The sequence below is a fragment of the Vipera berus genome (assembly GCF_964194415.1).
Source record: "Vipera berus genome assembly, chromosome: 3".
NCBI classification, from domain to species: Eukaryota; Metazoa; Chordata; class Lepidosauria; order Squamata; family Viperidae; genus Vipera; species Vipera berus.
In genome coordinates this window covers 187819218-187843219 of record NC_138204.1, presented here as the reverse complement: position 1 = coordinate 187843219, position 24002 = coordinate 187819218, and the positions used below count along the sequence as shown (strand labels likewise).

General features: G+C 37.0%; 2 protein-coding genes across 3 annotated transcripts; one reads left to right on the top strand and one right to left on the bottom strand.

Moving 5' to 3' along the window:
* Positions 1-813: 813 nt before the first annotated feature.
* RBIS (ribosomal biogenesis factor) lies at positions 814-9390 on the top strand. Its single transcript, XM_081323008.1, has 7 exons — positions 814-1172; positions 1927-1992; positions 2860-2976; positions 4835-4951; positions 5767-5873; positions 7638-8860; positions 9170-9390. Exons 3-5 carry the CDS (start codon positions 2863-2865, stop codon positions 5833-5835), a joined length of 300 nt encoding a protein of 99 aa, XP_081179134.1. The 5' UTR covers positions 814-1172; positions 1927-1992; positions 2860-2862; the 3' UTR covers positions 5836-5873; positions 7638-8860; positions 9170-9390.
* Positions 5892-22011, bottom strand: E2F5 (E2F transcription factor 5). 2 transcript variants are annotated; one of them, XM_081323006.1, is made up of 9 exons: positions 21736-22011; positions 18053-18162; positions 16896-17057; positions 16047-16090; positions 15479-15543; positions 12932-13157; positions 10876-11067; positions 9317-9361; positions 5892-6579 (listed from the first exon to the last, which is right to left on the bottom strand). In XM_081323006.1, the coding sequence occupies exons 1-9, from the start codon at positions 21910-21912 to the stop codon at positions 6470-6472; spliced, it is 1131 nt and encodes a 376-aa protein (XP_081179132.1). In that variant the 5' UTR covers positions 21913-22011; the 3' UTR covers positions 5892-6469. The 2 variants fall into 2 exon arrangements, with proteins under 2 accessions (XP_081179132.1, XP_081179133.1); XM_081323007.1 differs by lacking the exons at positions 5892-6579; positions 9317-9361 and adding an exon at positions 9821-9870.
* Between the last annotated feature and the right edge of the window lie 1991 nt (positions 22012-24002).

Below are 24002 nucleotides of genomic sequence, written 5' to 3'. Positions count from 1 at the left end.
TGAATGTCTTACTGCCCTATTTGTGGGGTGATAGCTGGTTTCTACATGTAAAACAATGAGGGACAACATGGAAGTTGGTCTGATCTAACAAGCCCTACGAATGGTAACTTATGTATGCATCGCCATCTTCAGTTTGCTGTTAATATTGCTGTTAGTGCCAACACTAATGGTGTTACCTAGTTTGGGTAATGAAACATCTGCAAGAAAACAACCAAGCTTAGCGAGCACCAAAAAACCCTCATTTCAACCTTGAGCTACAAATATTCTCCTTTATTGATCTTGCAATCTCAATATAAATTTTAAAGCCATCTTATTCAAAACAAGTACTGTACTGAGATTACCAAAGTATTACTGCATATAGTCCTTATTCAATTTGCTGCTGTTTGTCAAGCATATCTTTTGACAAGAATAGCTTGTCAATTCTATATTAAAGTAGCATGATTCATATTCATACAACAGATATAAGTTCAATTACCATGCTATATCTTCATCAAAAAGTTAGTAATAATGTGAGCTTTGCAGGAAGATATCTCATTTTAAGTCAATACTAGATTATGGTTAGTCACAAATAAGATTGGTGACCTATTCCACAATAATTAATCATATGCTCATAGAGAACTCACAGAAAGGTCATAAAGTTGATCACTACCTTACAAAAATACACACATGTGAAAGTTAGTGGTGGGCACAAGAGATTGCTGAAGAATGTTGTACATGTTCTATAACTTCGAACGGTCACTAAGTGAACTGTTGTAAGTCGAGGACTACATGTACCAGCTGGACCTATTCAAAACGAAGCGCCTGTGAGCCCAAATGGATACGGATGGCAGCTGCTCCAGTAACACCCGCGCTTTCCTCTCCCGCAACCGAAGGGCGACAAGGGCACCCTGAAGCGGTTCAAACCCGGGCTGGGGATGGACGGGGGCGAGAGGAGAACAATTCCGTCGCGCTCCAATGACGGACGCGGTTGCGCAGCAGCTCTTGGCCGAGTCCGAAGAGGAGGAGCTTCGCATCCACGTGGACCGGCTTCCGGATGGCGTCTTGGGGTTTGTGCACGCCGTTACGAAGAAGAGCTGAAGTCTAGGGGGGCGGCGATTTGGATATTGTCCCCCGCTTGGGTTTTTCTTGAGGCGCTCGCCTGCAGCTCCCCTTCTTCTCAGACAGAATAAAAAGTAAGTTTGCTAGATCGTAAATTCCGTTTTATGGCAACGGTGCGGCATTGGTTGACTTCCGAGAAGATGCTAAGGCAGGGGTCTTCGAACTTGGCCCTTTTATGACTTATAAACTTCAACTCCCAGAATTCTTCAGCCTGCATGCCTGGCTGAGGAATTCTGGGAGTTGAAGTCCACAAGTCATAAAAGGGCCAGGTTTGAAGACCCCTGTGCTAAGGTCTAAATCGGGCCAGCCTCTTCCCCCGAGATCTTTTGTCCTTCCGAAGGGCCCTTAAAACCTGGCTCTTCCCCCAGGCGACGGAATAGGTAGAGGCCAGAGTGGGTTGTGAATGAGGGGGCACTAAAGAAGTGTGGCTGTGGCGCCATTTTTTTATTTTCATTGCAGCTGCTTTTTATACAATTGGAACAATTAATCAGTAGAACGACTTGCCTCCAGAAGTTGTGAGTGCCCTAACACTGGAGGTTTTTAAGAAGAGATTGGACAACCATTTGTCAGAAATGGTATTGGGTTTCCTGCCTGAGTAGGGGGTTGGACTAGAAGACCTCCAAGGTCCCTTGTTTTATATTGTTTTATACTGTTTTATTGGTTAACACGTTTAAAATAAATATGAGCAGCTATATAAACAAATAAATAGACCTGTTCAATGACATTTAGTTTGGAGGGGGGGTGTCAACTCTTGGCAAATGTGCCTTCCAACCCTTGGGGAATCTGTATATTGTATGTTATGGCCTGTTTGTCTCTCATTTCACCCAGGCCCTTAATTCACTCCATACTTGTGAGTCGCCCCAGCGCTGTTACTAAAGCCAGTCCGCAGGAAGAGTAAGTTACCTTTTCCGGTCACCTCTGTATTATCTAGAAAGTTGATAAGTTTCTAGGTTAACTTTGCCATCTCTTGGCAGCAAAGTAGAGCAGCTTTGCAGAAATGAGATTACTGTATTCTGTATATTCCCATGTCTATATTATTTTTAAACATTTGTGCCCTTCCCACGGCCACAGAAGGGATAAACAAGAAGCAAAGAAGGGTAGGGATTGATAAGCCCTAACCACTCTACTTGCGATATGCTGATTCTGATACGCTGATTACTTTTTAAAGTCCCCAGTGGAGGGACTTTAAACTCCCACACACACACACATACCCCTGTGGTGGATGGAAAGTCAACAGAAATGACTTCCCTGTTTAACTAGTCATTGGGAAAGATGCCATGAATACAGGGGAATGTAAGTCATGTGCCCAAATGGCTTTATTGTTTTCTTAAAAGGTGTGATGGTATCAACGTTATAGAATGCTCTGCCCATGTAGCCCATCTCTTTTCTTTTCTGCAGGTTTTAATTTTCCTACAATTAATTAATTTAGGAAGTCTCTTTAATTAAGTTAGTGAATAAAGTCAATATCAGCATTATTATTAAAGATGCCAAAAGATCTAGCACATTGCCTGGAGCTAGAAAAAAGGAGCCTCATCATGCAGAAATAGGCACAGTAAATAATATATTTGTAATAAAAAAGTTTATCACAGCAGCAAATGATGGAAAAAGTTTCCTTCTGAAAATGCATCATTCAATAATTCATTCAGTAATGAATATACAAGAAATAATAATTTTCCAACTAGTGAAGTAGGTGTTATTTAAATCATTAACTTGAGTCTTTGACTAATTATTTCAAAATTTTAAAGTATTTACTTATTTTAGGTCATGGGCAAGAATAAGGTAAAAGGACTGAAACAGGCCAATGTATTCCATATAGCCAATAAGAAAATACTAAAGGCTAAAAGTAAAGCAAAACCAGTGGCAACCAACCTAAAAAAGGTATGTAGATGATTGTGATACTTTTAAAAAATCTGTGCCTGCACTGTACATGTTAAATTGTTGAGTTGTACAACCATAAGACTTTGGTTATCTAGCTACACAAGCTGTGCTCTCAGGTCTATGTTTATATAAAGTCACTTTCCTTGGTGGGATGTTTTTTATAGGAATTCTGACAATTTAAATCCCATGCATCAAGAACACTTAAGCTATGGGAATGCTCCAAAAGTGAATAAAATATATTCTCCATGCTTTTTCTAGACTGGAACTTTGTGTGTGATTTATAAGGTTGCTATGATGTTGAACCCGATATGATAGGTGGGAAAAACACATTTTTGTGTTGGGATTTCTTAGCCAAACAAATAGAAATTGCATTGCCAACAATTGTATACAAAACTATGCTACATTTATTTATGCAATTTATAAGGCTATCCAATTCAATCAGTATTTGAAAAATTTTGCTGTGTTCTTGTCACATTTCTTAAAAAAATATCACAGAGTTGGAGAACACGCAGAGAACCTACAGAATTAGCAGCCTAAAAGACCAATAGGTGTAGCACCATAGAAAATGAAGTATTATAGCTTGGCAATTTTAATTTAGAAAAAATGCAAAGGGAGACATGACAGAAATGCTTGAAGAGATCTTGGATAAAAGGTGACACTTTGCACCTCCAAGTACTAGAATAGGGGATTAACTCAAGGTTGTTCACTGGTGGGAATTACAAGGTAGGTAGAAATAACTTTGCTTGCATATTTAAATAATGAATTCATTACCAAAGTATAGTTATGAATGCCAAGAGAAAGAGGCCAAACTCACAAAGACCGCTATTTATTATTTCTATTGCCAAATACAGTATATTTCTCACCAGTCCTAGGGAACCCAAGCAAGAATGTGCTAATAAACATGTTCTGCTTTGCTTAGCAACTATCAGCATAGAATGTTCAGCTAAATACTGTGAGCATTTTGAATGGATCTAACAGGATTTATTTTACAAGTAACATCACTACAGGACAGGATTAAAGAATCTTGGCAGTTAAATTTATCATGTTTAAGGTTTTTTGATAACTTCTTAATTGTAATCTTTATAGTTTAGGACTTGCCTGTTTCCAAATTCCAAATGGTAGAAAATCGGATTTTAGCAGTTGAGAGGACTAGAGAAAGTATGTTGGGAAGATACAAGTTATACATATGTTTGGTATATGCAACTGGGAATTCCCATTATGAAAGATAATTGTGCTAAAATGTCTCGACATATAGACATTTTTTATTGAATGGACTGAAGTCAGGATTACGATCAGCAAGTACAATCCTGTTTTTCCTCCATTCTGTTAAGCCTTTCGTAAATGATGTTTCCTCAAATTGCTTCTCTTTCATATTGGCAATTAATACAAGTTTAATTGGTCAATAAGACAGTCTTTCCTAAAAATCAACCAGTTCCTAAAACTGATCAGTTTCCCCACAACTGATATTCAAAGTCCCAGCCCCAGCTAATGTTTAAAAGAGCAATTATGGAGTCGGTTTATCAGAAGTCAAGATATACCCATGCAACTTGGGAATGCAGTAATTTGGATTTCATTGGTCACACACATGTAGCAAAAGTATTATGGATTTGATTTATTAATTCCTTTCACTACTTAGGACCCTAGATTTTAAAGATCAAATATTTAACTGTTTCTGCTAAAGAAAACTACTGAAAAACTTTATGGAATGCTTATCTTGATTTGCTTCTTTTTGTCCAAAACATTTACTATTTATTGTAAGTTAATAAAAATTAAACAGATTCATTAAGTTGTTGTACTTTTGTGCTTTAGTTTTGCCTCGATATAAAAAAAGACCAAATTGTTTCTTTTTTCTCAAAAGATAAATATTGTGAATGATGAAAAAGTCCACAAGATAGATAAGGTATTTACAGAAATACAGAAAAATGTTAAACAGTTGTCCAAAGCTGTTCCAACAGATTCGTCAAAGAAACTTCAGGTAAGACTTTGTTCATATGGAAACAAATTCTGATCCTTGTAACTTTTTGGGGGGAATGATCTAACCAAAGGTTGGTTGTTTAAACACATTACTGATCCTTTCCGATAAAAAATAGTCAACACAGCAAAAGTGGCAAAGAGGATTGATGTTTTTTGCCTTCATGTTTTTCCCCCCAAGAGTAAAATGTTTTTGCAAACAAAGGCAAATACATTCTCTTACCTTTTGGAGAGATTCTGTGAATCCTCACACTCTTCCTGACCCTATGTCTGAGAGTCAAGTGGATAGGGGAGCACTTTGTACAGTAGTTTTTGAGCTTTCTAATTTCCAGAAGATGGAAATCCGACCAATCCTATTTGAGGTCATGATATACTGCAGAGGGTCAGGGCATCTTGTCGCTATGGTTTTCTCCATATCCTTGCTAAAATGTGTATATTACACCTCAGAAGCAAGTTATCTCAATTATTACTTAGGCAGGAGGAAAGCATCCTGAAATATTCTCTAACCCTGAGATTGATAAACAGATTTCCCAACTGCAAAGATTATCTGGTGCTGTTCTTATGGTATTCACACAGTCTTATTTTGAAACATGTTTCTGCAAACTGTAATGTCTCCCCACCCAACCCAATGAAGACAGACTAGAGGATATTTTTTAAAAATGACAGCGTGCATTTCTGAGCAGAAGCAGCATTGGTTACTTCTTCTGAAATATCTTAAGTAAATGTTTTGACGACTGTATCACTAAGAAAAGCCCATATTAGCTGATGAAATCTTTAGCCCTCAGAACATTTCAAGCTGTATATGTTTCCCTTCTTCAGATTCCAATGTCTCAGGAAGACAAACCGGCTAATGTGGACGCTGCTGCTAACTTACTTTCTCAGTTGTAGCACAAAACAATATATCAATGTGAAAATTACATCTTTTGGTATGTCACAAGTAATCTTTGTATAGTTTTTATTTTAAAAAAATCTTGTTAATATACAAGTATTGGTGTTCTTTAATATGAACTACAAATAGTGCTTTCCTTAATCTAGGAATGTGAGAAATAAAGGAAAAAAGACATTTAAAGTGCTAATAAAGAAGGCACTCCAGAGAATGTTTTTGGGGTTCACCCCAGGTAATTGGGAGAGAATATATCCTAAGAAACTGTCCTTTACTTTACAAATGGCAGTGGAAGTTTGAAACATATGGCCAAAATTTCAGAATGATTATAGGGAGTTCCTAAGAGACCAGATTTGCTAGCTTTAATGGAAGCATAGAATTATGAATTCTGCTGCCTAAAAAAAATGAAACAATAGGCCTGTGAGTAACTGCACTGAGATACTAACAGTTCTTTGAGTATCAACTCTGCATTTCATTACATTTAGAAACTGTTCACAATAACCATTTTTTAAAAAATGTATGTCCAGCATTGGTCAATCATGGAGTTTTGCGTTCATTATTTTAAATACTTGAATTATAAAATTGCATCTACTGTATTACATAGTTAGAGGTAGATAAGGAAATCTGGTTGCATCAAATCTAGTAGTTCAAGATCTGAACATCGAAGAGATCACAGACTCCTTCATTATCATCCAGGTTGAAGTTGTAGTCATCTCCAGGTGTTGGAGACAGTCGTAGCAGAGGAAAAACTGTAAGACAGTATCTTAAGTTATGCTTGGTTAATATTCAAGCACAGTACGTATCATTACATTGATTCACTAATATGTGTGAATGCAAGTGGATTATTCCCATTCTCCTTTCTGGTCCCAGCACCACTAATACAACATAGTTCCTTATCTAGTTCTAGGTTTTAAAATACGAATCTTACTCCTATTAAAGAATTTGGAGGATCTTATGCCACTAGCTTCTGGTATATTTCATATGCCTTTCTATCAAGCTAATGTATTTAGAAACAGTTCACAGACTTAATAAACCTTAACACAAAATTCAGAGAATTTGCCTTATTTATAAATGGTGATAAACGATTCAGAAACCAAACAAGTTGAATTCAACATTCTGTATGCAGAATGCAGATGTAATGATCGATAAACAATGGGAATGTCAGTGGTAGAAAAACATTAAATTCTTATGGAATAATATGCTTAAAGAAAACTAGTGTAAGATGTTTATCACTTGTATTTTATTCTACTATCAAATGATTTTTCCCCTTGCTTTCTTTTTGTATATCTTTTCCTTTTCTTAAAAATAATAGATATTTTTTATAGTTCACAAATTTTCTGTGATGAATAAATACTGCTATTGAGTTGTTTCAGTTCTAGTTTTTTAATTTTAAATTCAAACAAAACAAATGATTTTTCACAGCAAATAAGTACTTCACAATGCAGTTTAGTACTTCCAAGTATTTAGTGAAATAGATATGCTAAATTATTAAGCCGATATTATCTATAGGCAGAATTTAAGTAACATAAAAAAGTAAAGGATGAGGCTGAAGTTTGGCGTGGCCTCCAAAGGCTTATTTCTCTAGATACTTCATAGTAACTTCCAACCAAAAGTTTCATTGTGTGCAAGGTACATAACACCCATAGGTAATACAAAGCATTAAAGAATTCTTGGCTGTTTTTTCATGTTTTTACTTGTATCATTTTAAAATGTGATTTTTATACATAATCTTTGAAGTAATAGTAAGAATGGGATTTGGGTATCTTTATTGTAAAAATGGTTTTCCTTTGTCTTTTTTTTGTCCCAGATACAGAATGTAAGGCATAGCTTTCAACACTGGAAATCTATTTACCTAAGTGAATAAAATAATGTTGGAAGGAATACCTGGATTTTATATAATGAATTGGGAAACTAATCCTCCCCAAAGTGGCAGTATTCAAGCAACTGAGGAAATATTCCAAGATGTTAAAACAAAGAAAATTTTCAATCTTTTAGTCTGCATAACTAGGAGCCAAATTATTTATCAACAGAGAGCTGGTTTTGAGACATTGGTCTACACTTATTAGCTGAATTATAATTTAAAGTGAAATTGTGATTTAAAAACTTAAATCTCTACTGTCTAATGTTATTGGTAAAGTTTCTGTCAGGACTTATTAAAAATGTAAGATAAAAGGATTTTGCACATTAAATATAATTATATTTCTTTGCTGTAGACAGAATAAACTTCTGACTAATTCAAAATTTTATATAATGAGTGGAAAAATAATAGGAAAAGAAACAAAAATATGTATTTTAATACTGAACTGAATTACCCTGTATGAAGGAATGCCAGAGGTTAGTAAATCCGTTTAGTTTGCCCCAAAATATGGAATTACTGTTTAAATTTGGGCAAAATGAAAATTTTGGCATAGATTTTGATCAACTATATTAAAGTAATAGCTGTTTTCATTTTCACTCTCCTCCAAAACAGAGTTTGGTATTTAAAAAAATAACATTCACTGGTATTCTTTTGCTCATGTTACTTTAGTCACACATACTCAACATGCAAGTGGTACTCCAGTTCAATGCAATGGATGTCCTGTCAAAGTGATAAATGGTTTTCTGTCATAAGATGTGCTGGCTACAGCCTAGCTGGCATCAAAAAAAAGGGGGCTAATTCACGAAAGTCATGAAGTATGATTGCCTCTGAAAGCCTTCTGCTGGGCTTCCATTTACCATTAATTGGTGACTGAGAAAAAACTGCTGGATCTAGATGGGACCAGGGGTTTGCTCCAACAGGAACCTGCTGAGGTTGTTTCAAAAGAGATAACAAGTCTTCATGGATTCCTGTTGGTTCTAGGCAGAATGGCTGCAAACGACCTTCAGCGTAGTGCTTCTGTAGTGTTTCTAAATTTACCGCTGAGAAGTGTTCTACTAATTAGCATTCTGTTAATGGCTACTACAGGTTGGTTGGACTATAGGTGCTTCCTAGCAAATGTCACTATTGCATTGTTTTTAATTGAAGTAATAAATATAGATGCCACTAGTGAGGTGGAAGAGGAGATCAACCCTGACTGCTCTTTAGAAGGCCAGATCCTGAAGCTAAAACTCAAATACTTTGGCCACCTAATGAGGAGGAAGGACTCACTGGAGAAGAGCCTAATGCTGGGAAAGATTGAGGGCAATAGAAGAAGGGGACGACAGAGAATGAGGTGGCTGGATGGAGTCACTGAAGCAGTAGGCGTGAGCTTAAATGCACTCCAGAAGATGGTAGAGGACAGGAAGGCCTGGAGGAACATTGTCCATAGGGTCGCGATGGGTCGGACACGACTTCGCAACTAACAACAACAACAAAGTGAGGTGGAAAATTTAGTGCCCAAATCTTTTACACCATAAGAATGAAATTGATTTTTACTGATGCACATCCATCCAAAAATGGAATCATGAACTAATACTTGTGCAAACTTGTGTAATTTTAAATCAGATTTTATAATATAGGAAACTTACCATCGGAGGACATCAGTTCATCAATGATATCACAGTTAATTACACCTGTTGACAAAGGAAAATTCACAACTAGGCATATGCAGAAATGGCAAACAAAAACAAAATCAGAACATCTCATTTAACCTCCCCTAATTTCTACTGTAATGCCAAAAAGTGAAAACATGAAATAGTATGTTGAGCCTGACAAATCTAACACATATTTTATTAAACTTATTAACCTTCAAACTCCCACAAAGCATTTTTCACTCTGAAAAAGATAACCTGCCTCAGCATATGTGATATTACGAATTTAGTTAATGAATGAAATTCATAAGATTATGATCTGTTTTTAGTAAAATACAGTACCCAGGAAATCTAGCTTCAATTAATTTCTTCAAAGCTTATTTTGGACTTTAAATACTTCATGTAAGCTACCCTTGGTGAAATGAACACAAAGCTGTCCCACGCCCAATACTGTGATCACAAGTTACAAGGATCAGGATTAAAAAAACACTAACCACATGGCCATTATGAAGAGCAAAACTAAGGCCTTGGCCACCAACTAGAAGGATCAACTAGGAGACAATAAAAAAACGGCTTTAAAACATTTTCATAATGCGCACAGTTTGAGAAGTACTTAATCAAAAATGGGGATATTGGCAATCCTTATAACCTAATGTTTTCAAAAATTGTGGGCAAAACATATGCAAGTGATATAGTTAATACTGATTCCAACAAATGAGTATTAAAGATTATTTAGAATACTGCATTCTCTTCATGCTATATCTGCTTAGATACAGGGCTAACCAAAACTAGGGAGGTCTCATTCTTAGCCACAATCTTCCTTTTTCTCTGTACTTCCCTTTCCAAAGATTTATCTATAAAGCGTAAGTAAAGATTTGGAGAGAAGCAGAAAGCAGGATGTTGAAACAGAAGTTCTTCATTTTATTGCTCCCAGGATGAGGGCAAGCATTTGTGTAATCTATCTGGACCACTACAATAGCTGTTAGCCAATATGAGAATCTCTGTGGTGTCATCAAGGAAAAGCTGGTCAAGCACATATTGGCAGTAAAAATTATCCCTCAGATATAATATATTGCACTGAAGATGCAAGAAATTGGCTATATTCTATGTGTAGTCACACATGGACTTGTGGCTCAGTACCATATGCAGTAATTGTAAAATAGGTACAGATGAAAAGGCTTGACCCCAGAAAGTAAAATAAATTATAAGACTTCTAAATTTTTTAAAATAAAGCAGCTAAGCATTTTTACTAAACAAGAAAAGTGTAATTCATTCAAGTTTTGGATTTCTGGATATCGCCAATTAACATTAAATGATTAGATTTAGTTTGATTTATGGTTAAGGCACCAGACTAGGAGACAGAGTTCTAGTCCAACTTTAGGCTTGAAAGCTCGCTGGGTATTCTGGGTTAGTCACTCTCGTTCACCACAACCTATTTCACAGGGCTGTTGTTGTGGGGGAAAATAGGAGGAAGGAGTATTGGGTATGCTTGCCACCTTGAGTTATTTATAATAAAGGCAGGATTAAAAATCAAATAAAGGTAATATGATCTTTACCTCCAGGTTCATCCATCTTGGCTATGTCAAATGTGTTCGACTTTAGGATACTATTGACATCCAGTGGAAGGAAGGAAGAAGGGAGGGTTGTTGAGCTAGGCGTGGTTTCGGTTACAAGGCTATCATACAATTCAGAATCTGGAATACTAGCACACAGTGTTTCAGAAGCTGGGCTTCCTTGTAAATTGATATCTAGAGTAATAGAAATTTTTCAAGTTAAAATCCAACATGGTAGTTCAGTGCAATAAACAAATATTGATGAAGAGCACAGGTCGACAACCTCCATTTTTTTATGAAATACTGCAAGATTTCAGCATGCTCTCATATTATTTCAGTCAAAAACCAAAATCTCACCTAATTTGGCATTTTTGCAAGATTTGGAGTGTAGTTTAAATGTTCTTTTTTTGTCATTTGTGCCACCATTTAATTACCAGTATCAGCATAGGAAAACACATAATAAAAGAGACAAGAAACATTTTTTTCACATCAGTTAGTACATAAATAAGTAGCTAGCTAGCTAATTGCACTACCTAGTAGTTCAAAAAAGTTTATTTATTTCCCACCTTTATTGTTTTATAAATAATTCAAGGCAGAGACCATACTCAGTATCACCACCTTTTTATTTATACAGACCCATTTGTCATTTTCGTGATGATGGACAACAACAGTCAGCTATTTTTCACATTTTGTTCAGAACAATTTGGAATTTTAAAACAAATTTGAAAGGCTGGTTTAAGGTCACCAATTCTAAAACTGGAAACTATAGTATCTCAGCTTGGGTAGGACGCAAAGCCATGGGTGATTAGGAATAGTCTCATTTCATTTCAATGCAGATCAAATAGAATGTTTAAAGTTTACCATGCTTAAACTTCCTTGTGTATGAAGATATTCTCACACTCACACGATTAGAGAATTTTGATTTATAGCCTGAGGTGACTCTCAATACTTTTTTTATGAGAACACCATTGAGACCCAAGTGCACAACTTATAAGTTGTGTACTTGGGTTTCAATGATTTTATTATAAAACAGTGTACATCAGGGGTCTCCAATCCCTGGACCATAGAATGGTACTGGTCCATGGCCTGTTAGGAATTGGTCCGCACAACTGGAGGTGAGCGGTGGGTGAGCAAAAGTGCACATGTGCAGGATCTAGGTTGCGCACTCCCCCCTCTCCCCCCTCTGATTATTGGAAAAATTATATTCCAGGGAACCGGTCCCAGATGCCAAAACGATTGGGGACTGCTGGTGTAGATGATTTGACAGTTAAGCTCCCAGTGGTTTAGATCTGATATTCTGGACTATGCAGGGAAATGAACGTGCAGTTACAAAGCAGCTGTATCTTGCACAGAATCCTGGGAAAAACCCATTTTAAAGAGCTAAATACAGAGGCTATATTTGGGCAGCTGCAATCTGAAGCAGCTTTTTGGAACTGAATCCAAAGTGTTGCCCAGTTTTAATAGACAGCACTTTTGAATATTGCTACTACGGTTGTGTCAACAGCACTGAAGCATTTCCAGGTTGAAAGGATTAGAATGGTGACATCACCACTGCCTGGGGATCATCCAGTTGGGGGTCCCTGTTAAGCTGCCCATCAAGGTAGTACCTATTATCTACTCACAGTCATCTGCTTTTGAACTGCTGGGTCAGCAGGAGCTGGAATGAGTGATGGGAGCTCACCCTGTCCCATGGCAGTAACTAGGTCTTGAACACAAGCCTGCCAATTGTCAGCCCAGCGTCCTAACCACGTAAAACCACCACGCTTCACTAGCACTGGGAATTAAAATATCTTTTCTAATAGTACTAGCTTAGTTTAGAATTCTCTCCTTAGCAAATATATTAAATAAATATATTAAGATGATCATCCTAATCATTTACTTAGATAGGACACAAACATAAATTTCAGAAATCTACTCTGTAAGTAACCTAATAGGTTAGTCTAAAAAATTATACATGATACAACCACATCACTTGAGAAGACAGTACAAAAAAATCCGAACAACAATGATGTTAAGCTTTCTGGGCAAATTTCTGAAAGGGAAAAGTTTCTATACCCACCTGTTGGCATATCTGTCACTGGGGTCTGTGGAAGGGATTGCTCTTGTAATCTCTGGAGATCTGCATTTGGTTTAGGGGAAGTCAGTGGAACTGCAGATTGCAGGAGATCATCTGGTGGAGGTACTGGGAAAACAACCGGCTTGGAAGAACTAGACTCTTTGTTAATGAGCAATACATGGATAGGTCCCAGACTACTCTTTAGATTGATCTGGTATTTCTTTTGTCCCTTTAGAGAGAGTGGTAAGGTAAAATGAAAGTCTTAACATGCTTTATATCGAAACAGACGTACTAATCAATAGGCAGTCAAAACTGATTCCATTCAAAATTATAAATGAAAGTTTTGAACTGCAATAGTAGGGGATCAGTTGGCTAACATACTTAACATCTCGTTTCTGTTCAACATGGAATTGGCATTCTTTTTATAAAATTATCTTTACATAACATTTACTTATTTAGCAGTTTAATGAAGTAAAATATTGCAGACAAGTAAAATGCACCACCAAGCAAAATTCTTCATAATAAAGGCATTTTATATTTACATATGAAAGTCAGACTTAGGATAGGAAAGGATAGGAAAAGTATTGACATTTTATAAAGTATGAAGTATTAAACTTTGGACAAAGATTTTTGAAACTATCCCAGACAGCTAAGAAAAACAAAGAACTAGATCATTGAACAAATCAAGCCAGAATTTTCATTCCAAGCACAAATGACCAAGCTCAAATTATCGTACTCTGGACACATTATGTGAAAATCTGGCTCTCTGGAGAAGGCTTTAATGCTGGGATAAGTGGAAAGAAAGAGAAGAGGATGACAAGCAGTAAAGTGGATGGACTTAGTTGTAGTGGCAATAGGTGCTCCATTGGAAGACTTGGAAGATCAAATTTGGGGCAGGTTATCACAGAAAAAATTATGTAGGTAATTGCTAAGAATGGGCACTGATATGATGGCACATAATCAGCCAATCAATCAATCACATCCTTACTAACCCCACTCTGTAATCTGTCAATAGATACGGTAATTTTTCAGTCCTTCAAATGTTTTTTTTCATATTCAGTATTTATATTAAATAATTGGTTTTAAAGGTTTTTAGACTACAAAAAGAACAAAATTAGATTTATCTCTACTTAGAAGTGAGATAAAAGTAAGGATTTTATTTCCAACTTAACTAGCCCTCAGCAATTACCATTATGAATCTGTCCTGCTTTTAAATGTGTAAGGGTGAATAAGGTATGGGTGTAAGAGAGATGCATGAGAAATAAAACTCACTTCCCCATCTCCCATGTATTTGCAGCTACATAATAATCAAGACAAAACAAAATTGTATTCAGGAAACAAAGCAGAACAGAACACAGTCTATTCTATTTCCTCAAGACCTCTTTTGAAAGGAAAACTAGAAAAATGCCTGACAGAAATGCTTATATTAAGCTAGAAAAGAAATATATTGTGCAAACCCTGTGCCAAAATGAGACTGAATACACTGATCAGGCACTAATAAATAACAAGGCTGGGCAACTTGTCTTGTTGGCACTATTTTAACAAAAAAACATATATGAAATGTTTTGAGGATTAATAAGCCATGCAAGTTGAATCATGACAACTGGACTTCTTTTCAGTTGCCATGACTCAACTTCCAGACAACTCTACCTGGATGACTGAGAATCTTCACTGACAAATAAGCTATGCAGTTTTCTGTGTTTAATATATGGACACCCATACATTCTACTTTCACAAAATGACAAAAGAAACATCCTATCATTGTGTTGCAAGCTCTATTCCTTTTAAACATGCATGCAACATCACCATGCACATGCAAAGGGTTGGAACTTAAATTGGGGTGGCACAATACTGCTTTCATCAGGCAAACCCATTCAACCCCATCCCTGAGAACAACTCTGGTTCAATAGCTGTTTAGGTTGTTTATGAACTCCCACTAACCATTAGTTTGGACATGAGAACCTAATTGGTCCCTTCTGATTATTAGATTCTATGATCCAATTTTTTTATTTGAATCCTGTGATTTTATTTGAATCACAAGGGTCTATTCTGATTGATAAATAACAGTCAATCCTAATGTGATTTTGAATAATAAATGCATGCTACTTCAAATCATTACAAATCATGGTTTCAGGCTGATCAATTCACAGACATTAAACATCAGAAATACAATGAATTCTGTGGCTAATCACAGAAGGAGCCGCCAGCTAAACATATGACTCTGGAAGTGCAATGATATACCATTTTAACATTTTATAGCTAAGTGCAATGTAGTCACTCGTATATCACTTCATGTAGTCACTCGTATATCACTTCTTCAGAACTAAAGTTGATTAATAAAAACAAATACTATTCTACTGGAATCATCATTATCTTCACCACCATATCACATCACCAAGCTGCAATTTTAAAACTATTTCTGAGACTCACCAATAGTATTAAACTTTATAAAACTAAAATAAAACAGATAAATTTTAAGTTATTATATGCTTTGTTCAATGTTCAACAAATTCTCTGTTCCCCAATGAAATCAAAATGGTTTCTACGTACCACATGAGGTACAGGAACTTCTAATTGTGTACCAGAAGGTGCTTGAATTGCTAGTAGTGTATCTCCTGTTTATGGAGAAACAGTCAAATCTTAATTGAATGCATTTGTTTATATTTTTATATGAATTATCTCAATTCAATCTCAGTTCAATCTGAAACTCCATGTTTTAATGCACATAGCAAATAAAACATGACAACAGCTCTGTAAATCACAAATCATGCTTTAAGGAGAAGACAGTCTATAGTGGCCATTTTACTTTCCTGTGTGTTCTTCAAGTTTTATTTACTGTCCCATCTGGGTGCTATTTCCTATTGTTCTGATTTTTAGACAGAAACCTATTGTGCTATGAGAAAGAATTAAGGATACAGAGCAGATTATATATTACAGTATAAATGATAGCACACTGCACTGTGAATAGCAGATCTATGTCATTAGATAAAAGGCTCCTGAGGATTTCATGAGGTAAAATCTCTGAAAAACAACTGCTATATTAATACTAATCACACAGCCTGTTTGTCTCAGGTAGGAAACATAATTTGAAAGCAGACTTAAATCTTTTCTCTCTTACCCCTGAAGCAGTCACAAATGTCTTCATGAGTGATATATGAAAAAGTGGATCTTGTCAAGGAATTGTTCAAAATAAATTGATTATATAACTATAGTTGATGAGATTTTAAAAGAGGTATAAAAATAGTTTAAATCTTCTTTCACCCAGGACTGAAATTGCATCATTCAAAAATAATGGTTTATTTCATTTTAATATGACTTTGAGAGCCACCAGACTAAAAGTGATGACCTTTTAACAAGGGACTCAAGCAAATGTGCCATTCTGTAGTTTTATAACTGGGAGAAAAATCTGCAAACCATTCAATTTCAATGCAACGTGAATATCCTACAGACCTGCTAAACTAGTGGTTTGCAACCTGTGGTCTGCAGACCCCTGGGGGCCCATGATGTCATTACAGAGGGTCTGTGAAGGCTTCAAGAAATATTATGATTTAAATCTTAAGTCTTGGGAGTCCATGGCCATGGTCTGCGGCCACAAAAATTATTTAAAGGGGGTCCATGATGAAGAAAAAGTTGAGAACCACTGCTCTAGACTAACATAACCTGGGATGGGGAGGCAACAAGTGGGAAATTAATATACAGGCAATGCAACAGGAACAGAAACCTACTTGTGAACTGGGGCATCCTATTCCAATTCCTCTGTCTTCTGCCCCAATGTCATCTCTAATCTCTAGAACAGGGGTCCCCAACCCCCGGTATGTGGACCGGTACAAGGCCACAGCATTCCAGAAACCAGTCCGTGCAAACAAGCAAAGCCCCATCCGCAGGATGCAGGCAGTAGATGAAACCACGCCCCCTCCGGTCTGCAGAAAAAGCTCTCTAACAAATTATATTGTATATCAAAGGATATTGTTTATTGATGGAATCTTCCTTAACATTTTTGATACTTTGTTGTAACCACAGTTTCTGCTGATCCAGTTCCTTTTCTTTTATTTCTAGGTCTTCAATTTCTGCTTCAAGATATCTCAGTCTCTGGATGACCTCCTTTGTATTACAACCAGCCCCTACACCTCTTAAAGAAAAAATAATAATGATATTATGAAGTGACAAGTAGAGGGGAAAAAAGCAGGTTTTCAATCTTTCAAGTTGTTCAGCTGTACCTGAAAGTGACAAAAGTTTTGCCAGGTTCCCCTTCTAGTTCAAGTGACAGAAAAAATGGTAAAATAGTGTTTTCATCTGATTTTAGCATGGGAGACAAAGAGTTTAACATTGCTTTACAGAAGACTCTTTAATATAAACATGTTAAGTTTCATTCTAAGGAAGAAAAAATGTTTGAAATTATCTATTTTCATATATTATACCCTCAGCGTGTGTCCCAAAACTGAAAAATTTCTATTACCTAAGCCCTAATAATGAAGAAAAATAAGTTTTTTTATGGGCACTGGCACAAAACACACGTCCTGTTTCAGCTGAGGTTTCCTACCATCTGAAGTGTAATGCCTGCCAAAAATACACAAATTCGTAATTGCTGCTAGATATTATTGAGAACTGAATAGTAAGGTCTATCAGGAATGCCTATTTAATGTGCTTTATTGGCAGGCAATTTGCATTGTGGAAAGGTGAAATAGGACTTCTTCCATATTTATTTATAGATTCTTTCCCTTATTTATTTTTATTTGGATATAATCATCACTGTAATTTATTTCCTGACCATCTCATGCTTCGAGGTGACTTCTGGTGGATGCTCAAACTTGTAAGGTTTAAAATCACTGAAACCCATAGGACTTTGGTTAATTTGCACTGTTGAGTCTTCTATCCTGATTGGTCAGAATATTTACATATTGTTATGGGTTTCAAGATTACAGGATAAAGTAAAAGGTTTCTATTGTAAACTCTTTAAACTGCTTGAGTTTGTCTGTAAAGCACAGCTTGGAAGTCTAATAAATAAAATACACAAAATAAATTCAAATTCCTTTAAAAGTCATGCATTCATCACCACAATGGAAGACAGTTATCCTTCAAATTTTCAGCGTGCATATAAAAGTATACATAAATTGCTTCTCTTACTTCCACTGGATGCTATTTTTTGACTTTTTTTCAATAAGATCTATCCCTTCCAAAACATTGGTGATGTCATAGATCCGCCTTTTTTGCCGGACAGCCAATGTATCAGCAGCCTGGGAAGAGAAGGGAGAAAAAAGAACTATGTATGGAGATGAAGGGCAAAAGGGGAGGCTCATTAGGCAGCTGCAGTGCATTTGTACAAGCCTCCTAGGGAATATTAATCACAACTTTCCAAGGAGACAGATGTACAATTAGAGGCCTCGGACCACCCTCCCTGCCTGTGGAACAAGGGCAATCAAACAAAATGCCTATACAAGTGACCTCTTGAAAACATGCCTATGGAAGTCCCCACATGGAAAGGAATTCTTTTGGAGTTAGCCATGCGTGAGTCCACTGGGTGAGAGGGAGCGGAAGAGTCAAAAACGTGATGGAACCCTCTTGAAGAGGAACTCAGGAGAATAACTCAGGAGAATAACTCAGGATCATTTTCATCTAAGAAGGCTGGAAAAGAAGGGAAAATTGCAAATCCCTGTTGCAAAGACAGGTAACTCTATCCTAATATACTTGTTATGGAAGTGTACATTTTACTGTGGATTTCCACTTGTTATTTTGCTAAATTTTAAAGGAATATGAATTTCACTAGCTAAATCCCATGTGAGTATTATGTACCTTATGAGCAAAAAATGAGATCACATAACTCAACTGCTATCAGGGAGATTAGAGATATTCTTAAGCCACATGATACCTTACTTTATTCCGAGTTATGCTAAAAGCAAGGCAGTCTGCAAGTAGCAGTCAATGTGATTAGCAGCCTAAGATTTAAGCCAGTAATTTTTGGATTGGCATGGATCCAATGTAAACCCTTGAAAGATCAGGCTGCCTAAATTTTCTCACCAAAAGGAAAGTAAATTTTATTTTAATACTATTTTAATGACATCTTTTGTTTTGCTCCTTTATTAATGGTATAATAAACCTGGTTGTTTGAACTGTCTGGCCTGGACTGAGGGTTTTTAAATTAAATTAATTTTAAATTTAAATTTTAACTTTGTCTTAATCCTGTGGGCTAGTATTAATTTAATTCTATTTTATCTTTCCTTTTTATATTGTTTTAACTTGCCCTGTGAACCGCCCTGAGTCCTTCGGGAATAGGGCGGTATATAAAATCAATTAATAAATAAATAATAAATAAATATTTCATTTTTTGCCAAAATAAGTAGTAAAAGATATATTTTAGACTCCAGTAGGTTTAATGTACCCAACATATATAAAATGAGAGTCAGTTTGGTGTAGAGGTGTAGACTAGAAACCAAGAGACATTGTACTTTAGGCTCAAAGCCAACTGTGTAACTTTAAGCCAGACATTCTCTCTTAACCCCAGCAAGAAGATAATGGCAGCCACTTCTGAAAATCCTGCCTAGAAAATTGCAGCAACTAGTCCTGGCCTTTGCCAGAAGTCAACACTTTGACTGACTATCTGCCCATCTATCCATGTACATTTTATATGTACAAATGAAAATATTTTGGCCTGCCCCCCTTTACTGCTCTACCCTTCAAAAGTTGACTGCTTTATTTTATTTTAGTAAAATGATAACTTCTTAACATTTTCTTTCAAGTAGAGGGTCCACTTTGGGGTTTTGTTTTGTTTTTAATCAACCAAGTATTTTGGTTGTGACAAGAATTGACCAAGCAGTTTGTTGGCCAAGGCTGAATTCATAGATTGAGAGAGTGACTACTAGGCCAAACTCACCCAGCCAGCTTTCATGCCTAATGTGGGATTAGAACTCACAATCTTCTAGTTTCAGCTTGGTACCTGTTAACGGTTCACTCACATCTAAACAAATTGCTGGTGCATGTTATCTAATCATATATACTTTTTATTGGGAAGAAAATGGAACTTAAGGAACATCCAATACATCTCACACATTCACTTAGTCAAAACATTCTACCCTTGTCAAAATAGATACATATATCCTGGTACTCCTTAATTTAGTACATTTCTTGTGTAGAATGGGACATGTTAAACTTTTCCCACCTCTGTTGATATCACTAGAGTCCACTTGTACTGAAATCACTGGATCTAAATCATGTTGTCTAATTAAAAATTGATCAACTTGTTTTACATCATGTTTAAACTGACATTCAATTTGGTTTAGTGACTACAGCATCAGGTTAGAAACCAGGAGATTGTATATTCTAGTCCAAACCAGGGCATAAAGCCAACTGGGTAACATTGCACCAGTCAGCCCTAGGAAGGAGGCAATGGCAAACTATTTCTGAAAAACATTGCCAATAATGGAACTTGTTCAAGCAGTCTGAGAATTGGGCACAATTGAATGGAAAAAAGGTTAATACATAGAGAAGCTATCAAGTGAAGGTGATCTACCATTAAATGTGTAAGCCTACCCTTGAATAACAATGGACATTTTGTTGGCCAAACCCACACTTAAATTAAGGCTGGAGAAAAGGACAAGGTTTATATGAAAACTGGGATGGGGTGGACTTTATATTCGAACTATGACATACCTATTTAGGAAAGTATCGCAGTACTCCAATTCAAAACGGTGAATGCCAGTTTTCAGCAACCCTGATTTAAAAAGCAGCTGGTTGGGACCACATCTTATTTCACTTTAAGGTATACCGATTAGTGTACAGTCAAAGTGACAATAAAATTATTATTCTATTATTCACTTCTGCCTTAGACAGGATGTAATCAAGATTTTACTAAGCTTATCAATGCCAGTTGATGCCTGGCTTTTACCCTGTGAAACTAATTTCACTCCTTAACACAAGATAGATAAATTTACCAAATGAAACTGGATAACTTTAATTTGAAAATAAGTTCTGCTGCATTCAACTCAAACTTATTTCTTGATAAAGCCACAAATGTTTAGGCTGCAATCCTACCTGCAAATTTTCTCAGGAACAAAGGAACATTCATTGTTCCACAGCTTGCTCAGGGAGAATTAATAGTATAACAACCCTTGCATCTCTTACCGTGTTTATCTTGAACATGAACACAAGCTTTCAGAGAAGTGTGGCATTAGCATCTTAATTCACCACACACACAGCATGGAGAAGGGTGATTTACATTCAGGCCTTTTTCTCCAGTCTATAAATCTCTGCTCAGCCTACAGAAAAGTATTTTTATGTCTTTTCACCAGAAACCTTATCACAGGCTAACCAACCTCTCAGGTTTGTTTGTATAAGTGAAATAGGATTAAGGGAAGGAGGGACTAGGAAAAAAAATGAGCTCTTGAGGAGAAAAGGGTATTGCAAGTTAATACAGGTGTAAATCAGGAAGTCTTCTCCCCAACCTACTGTACAAGGCTGTTTTAAAAACAAAATAGACATGATGGAGAAAAGTGGCCAAGAACCCCCAACCTGAACACGTTCTTTCTGGTGCATTTAGTGATACGGGTGTGATAACTATGCAGGACGCATGCTTGCTTGCTTTTTTTTTAAAAAAAAAGAACCTTTGTTGTTAAGAGTGAAGAAACCGCAGTTTTGGAAACACGAGTCCCCCCACTCGAGCTCCTCTTTTTCCTTGCAGAACCCAGGTAGGACGCTGCTGCTCCACCCGGACAGGATAAATTTCCCCATGGGGAGGCGAGGCTTCCCCATTTGATCTCTCAGACCCCCCCTTATTTCCCTTTCCAGCCTCTCCCCCTCGCCCGCCCTCCGCTCACCGCCTTGAGGTCGAGCACGCCGTCCTTGGCTTCCTGCAGCAGCGATACAAACTTGGTAGTGAGAAGCCCCAGACTCTTCTCGTGCCGGCTGCTGCTGTTGCTGCCGCCGGAGCCCCCGCTGCCGTCGAGGCTCCCGCCGCTGCTAGAAACCGCCTCGGTCAGCGCCGCCGCGGCCATGCTGCATCGCCCCAGCCTCCTCGGCCAGTGGGGTTTCCCAGGCAGCGGCGGCCCCACGTGGCCCTCGCGGACGGCCTCCTCTCCTCCCCGGCCGCCAGCGAGCACAGCTGGCCCTGAATGAAGCAGCTCCGGGCCTCCCAGCCCTGCTTGCTGGGTGGGGGAGGAGGAAGTGACGCTGCCTCTCAGTTGCTGGGAGACAAAGTTTTGTGTAGGGAAGAAAAAAAAGAGGTTTTTTTCGAGGAGGAAACATTTGCAACCCGCCTTTCCACCTTAGCAAGCTCCCCAAAGTTCGACGGATCCCACTTGTGTTAAAATGAAACTTTCTCTAATTGGCAATGCTGTAAATTTCTGCAACCACAGCTCCCATCCTTCTAGCTGAACAGCTAGAACCTATATAGTTCTGGGTCTGCCTTGAAGAACTCCCATCTTAAGATCCAGAAATCAATTATTTCTATAAAATGTTTGGCCGGTGCCTAGATTTGCAGGCGTGTACAAAACTTGAGCGTTTCCAGCCTTGCAGAGGATGGCCCTTATTTCTGTCTAGGGTTCTGGGCTGTACAGGTGTCTATTTTCATACATAAAGGTATAGGAAGTTTTAAATTGTAAGCAGTATGCTTCCATTCAGCTCTGGTTCAATTATCTAGAAAATGAACAACTTCTCCTTCAAGGGATGAGTCAAGCAGAGATTAGTAATCTGTCATTGATGCTTTTATGTGGATTCTTATAATGAGCGAACAATTAAATTTAATTACCTAATTGGGCCCCTCAGTGTACTTTAAATGCTCATAATTAAAAAAAGCATTGCTGTTTTAAGGGTGCAGATGGAAGATGGTTTCTAAGTACTGTGTAAATTTGGCAAAGACGAGACAATGAATGCCTTTGAATACCAAAAATAATGGCAAACGTACTTGAACTGAATAATCCTTTCGGTAAGGAAAGAATAGGCAATAAAACCATATTTCTTTTTTTTTGAGAATTTGCATTGATTTTTTTAATACAGTTCAAAAGTACTTATTCAACAAACATGCTATCTGAGTTTATCATTCACTAATACAAATTGAATTCCTAACCCCTTATTCTTTTCTCCAGCCATTGATAAAATAAGTCCCAAGTTTGAAAATATTGTTTCTTCTTTTTCTTTCAACTTCAGAGTAAGTCTGTCCATTTCCACACAATCTAGTATTTTTTAATTATTTCTTCCTCTGGCGGTATTTCTTCATTTTTCCAATAATAAAAAGGTAAAGTTTCCCCCACACATGCGTGCTAGTCATTTCCAACTCTAGGGGCCGGTGCTCATCTCCGTTTCAAAGCCGAAGAGCCAGCGCTTGACCGAGGACGTCTCCATGGTCGTGGCTGGCATGACTAGACGCCAAAGGTGCACAGAACGCTGTTACCTTCCCACCAGAGTGGTCCCTATTTTTCTACTTACATTTTTACGTGCTTTCGAACTGCTAGGTTGGCAGAAGCTGGGACGAGTAACAGGCGCTCACTCTGTTACGCGGCACTCAGGATTCGACCCGCCAAACTGCCGACCATCTGATCGACAAGCTCAGCATCCTAACCCACTGAGCCACCGTGTCCCTTTCTCTCTAAGTATATTGTATACAAAATTCTTTGCCCGTATTATAATTGTTTTTACTTGTTCATTTTCAATTTTCAAAATCAATAAAAACTTATAATTTTGTTAATTTCTCATCAGAGATTAATATATGATTAAACAAGGCCTGCTCTTTATAAAATCCATACAATTTAATATTTTATCATCTCACTTGCATTTGTAAATATGCCCGCGATAGATCAATGTCCTGATTTTCCATCTCATTTAAATTTTAAATTCCCTTCAGTTTAGAATATCTTTATGTGTCCATATTTTCTAAATTTGGATATACAAATGCTTCCATTGTTGAAAGCCATCCTGGAATTTTCAAGTATATTTTACGTTTTATTTTTTCCCATGTTAGTAATAATGCATTTCTAATATAGTGGTTTTGAAAATATTTATGAATTTTGTTTTTCCCATACCAAAGTGTGCCAACCGAGTTGTAAGTCATGTGCTTCCAAATACAACAGCCTTTTATTTCTAAGTTATC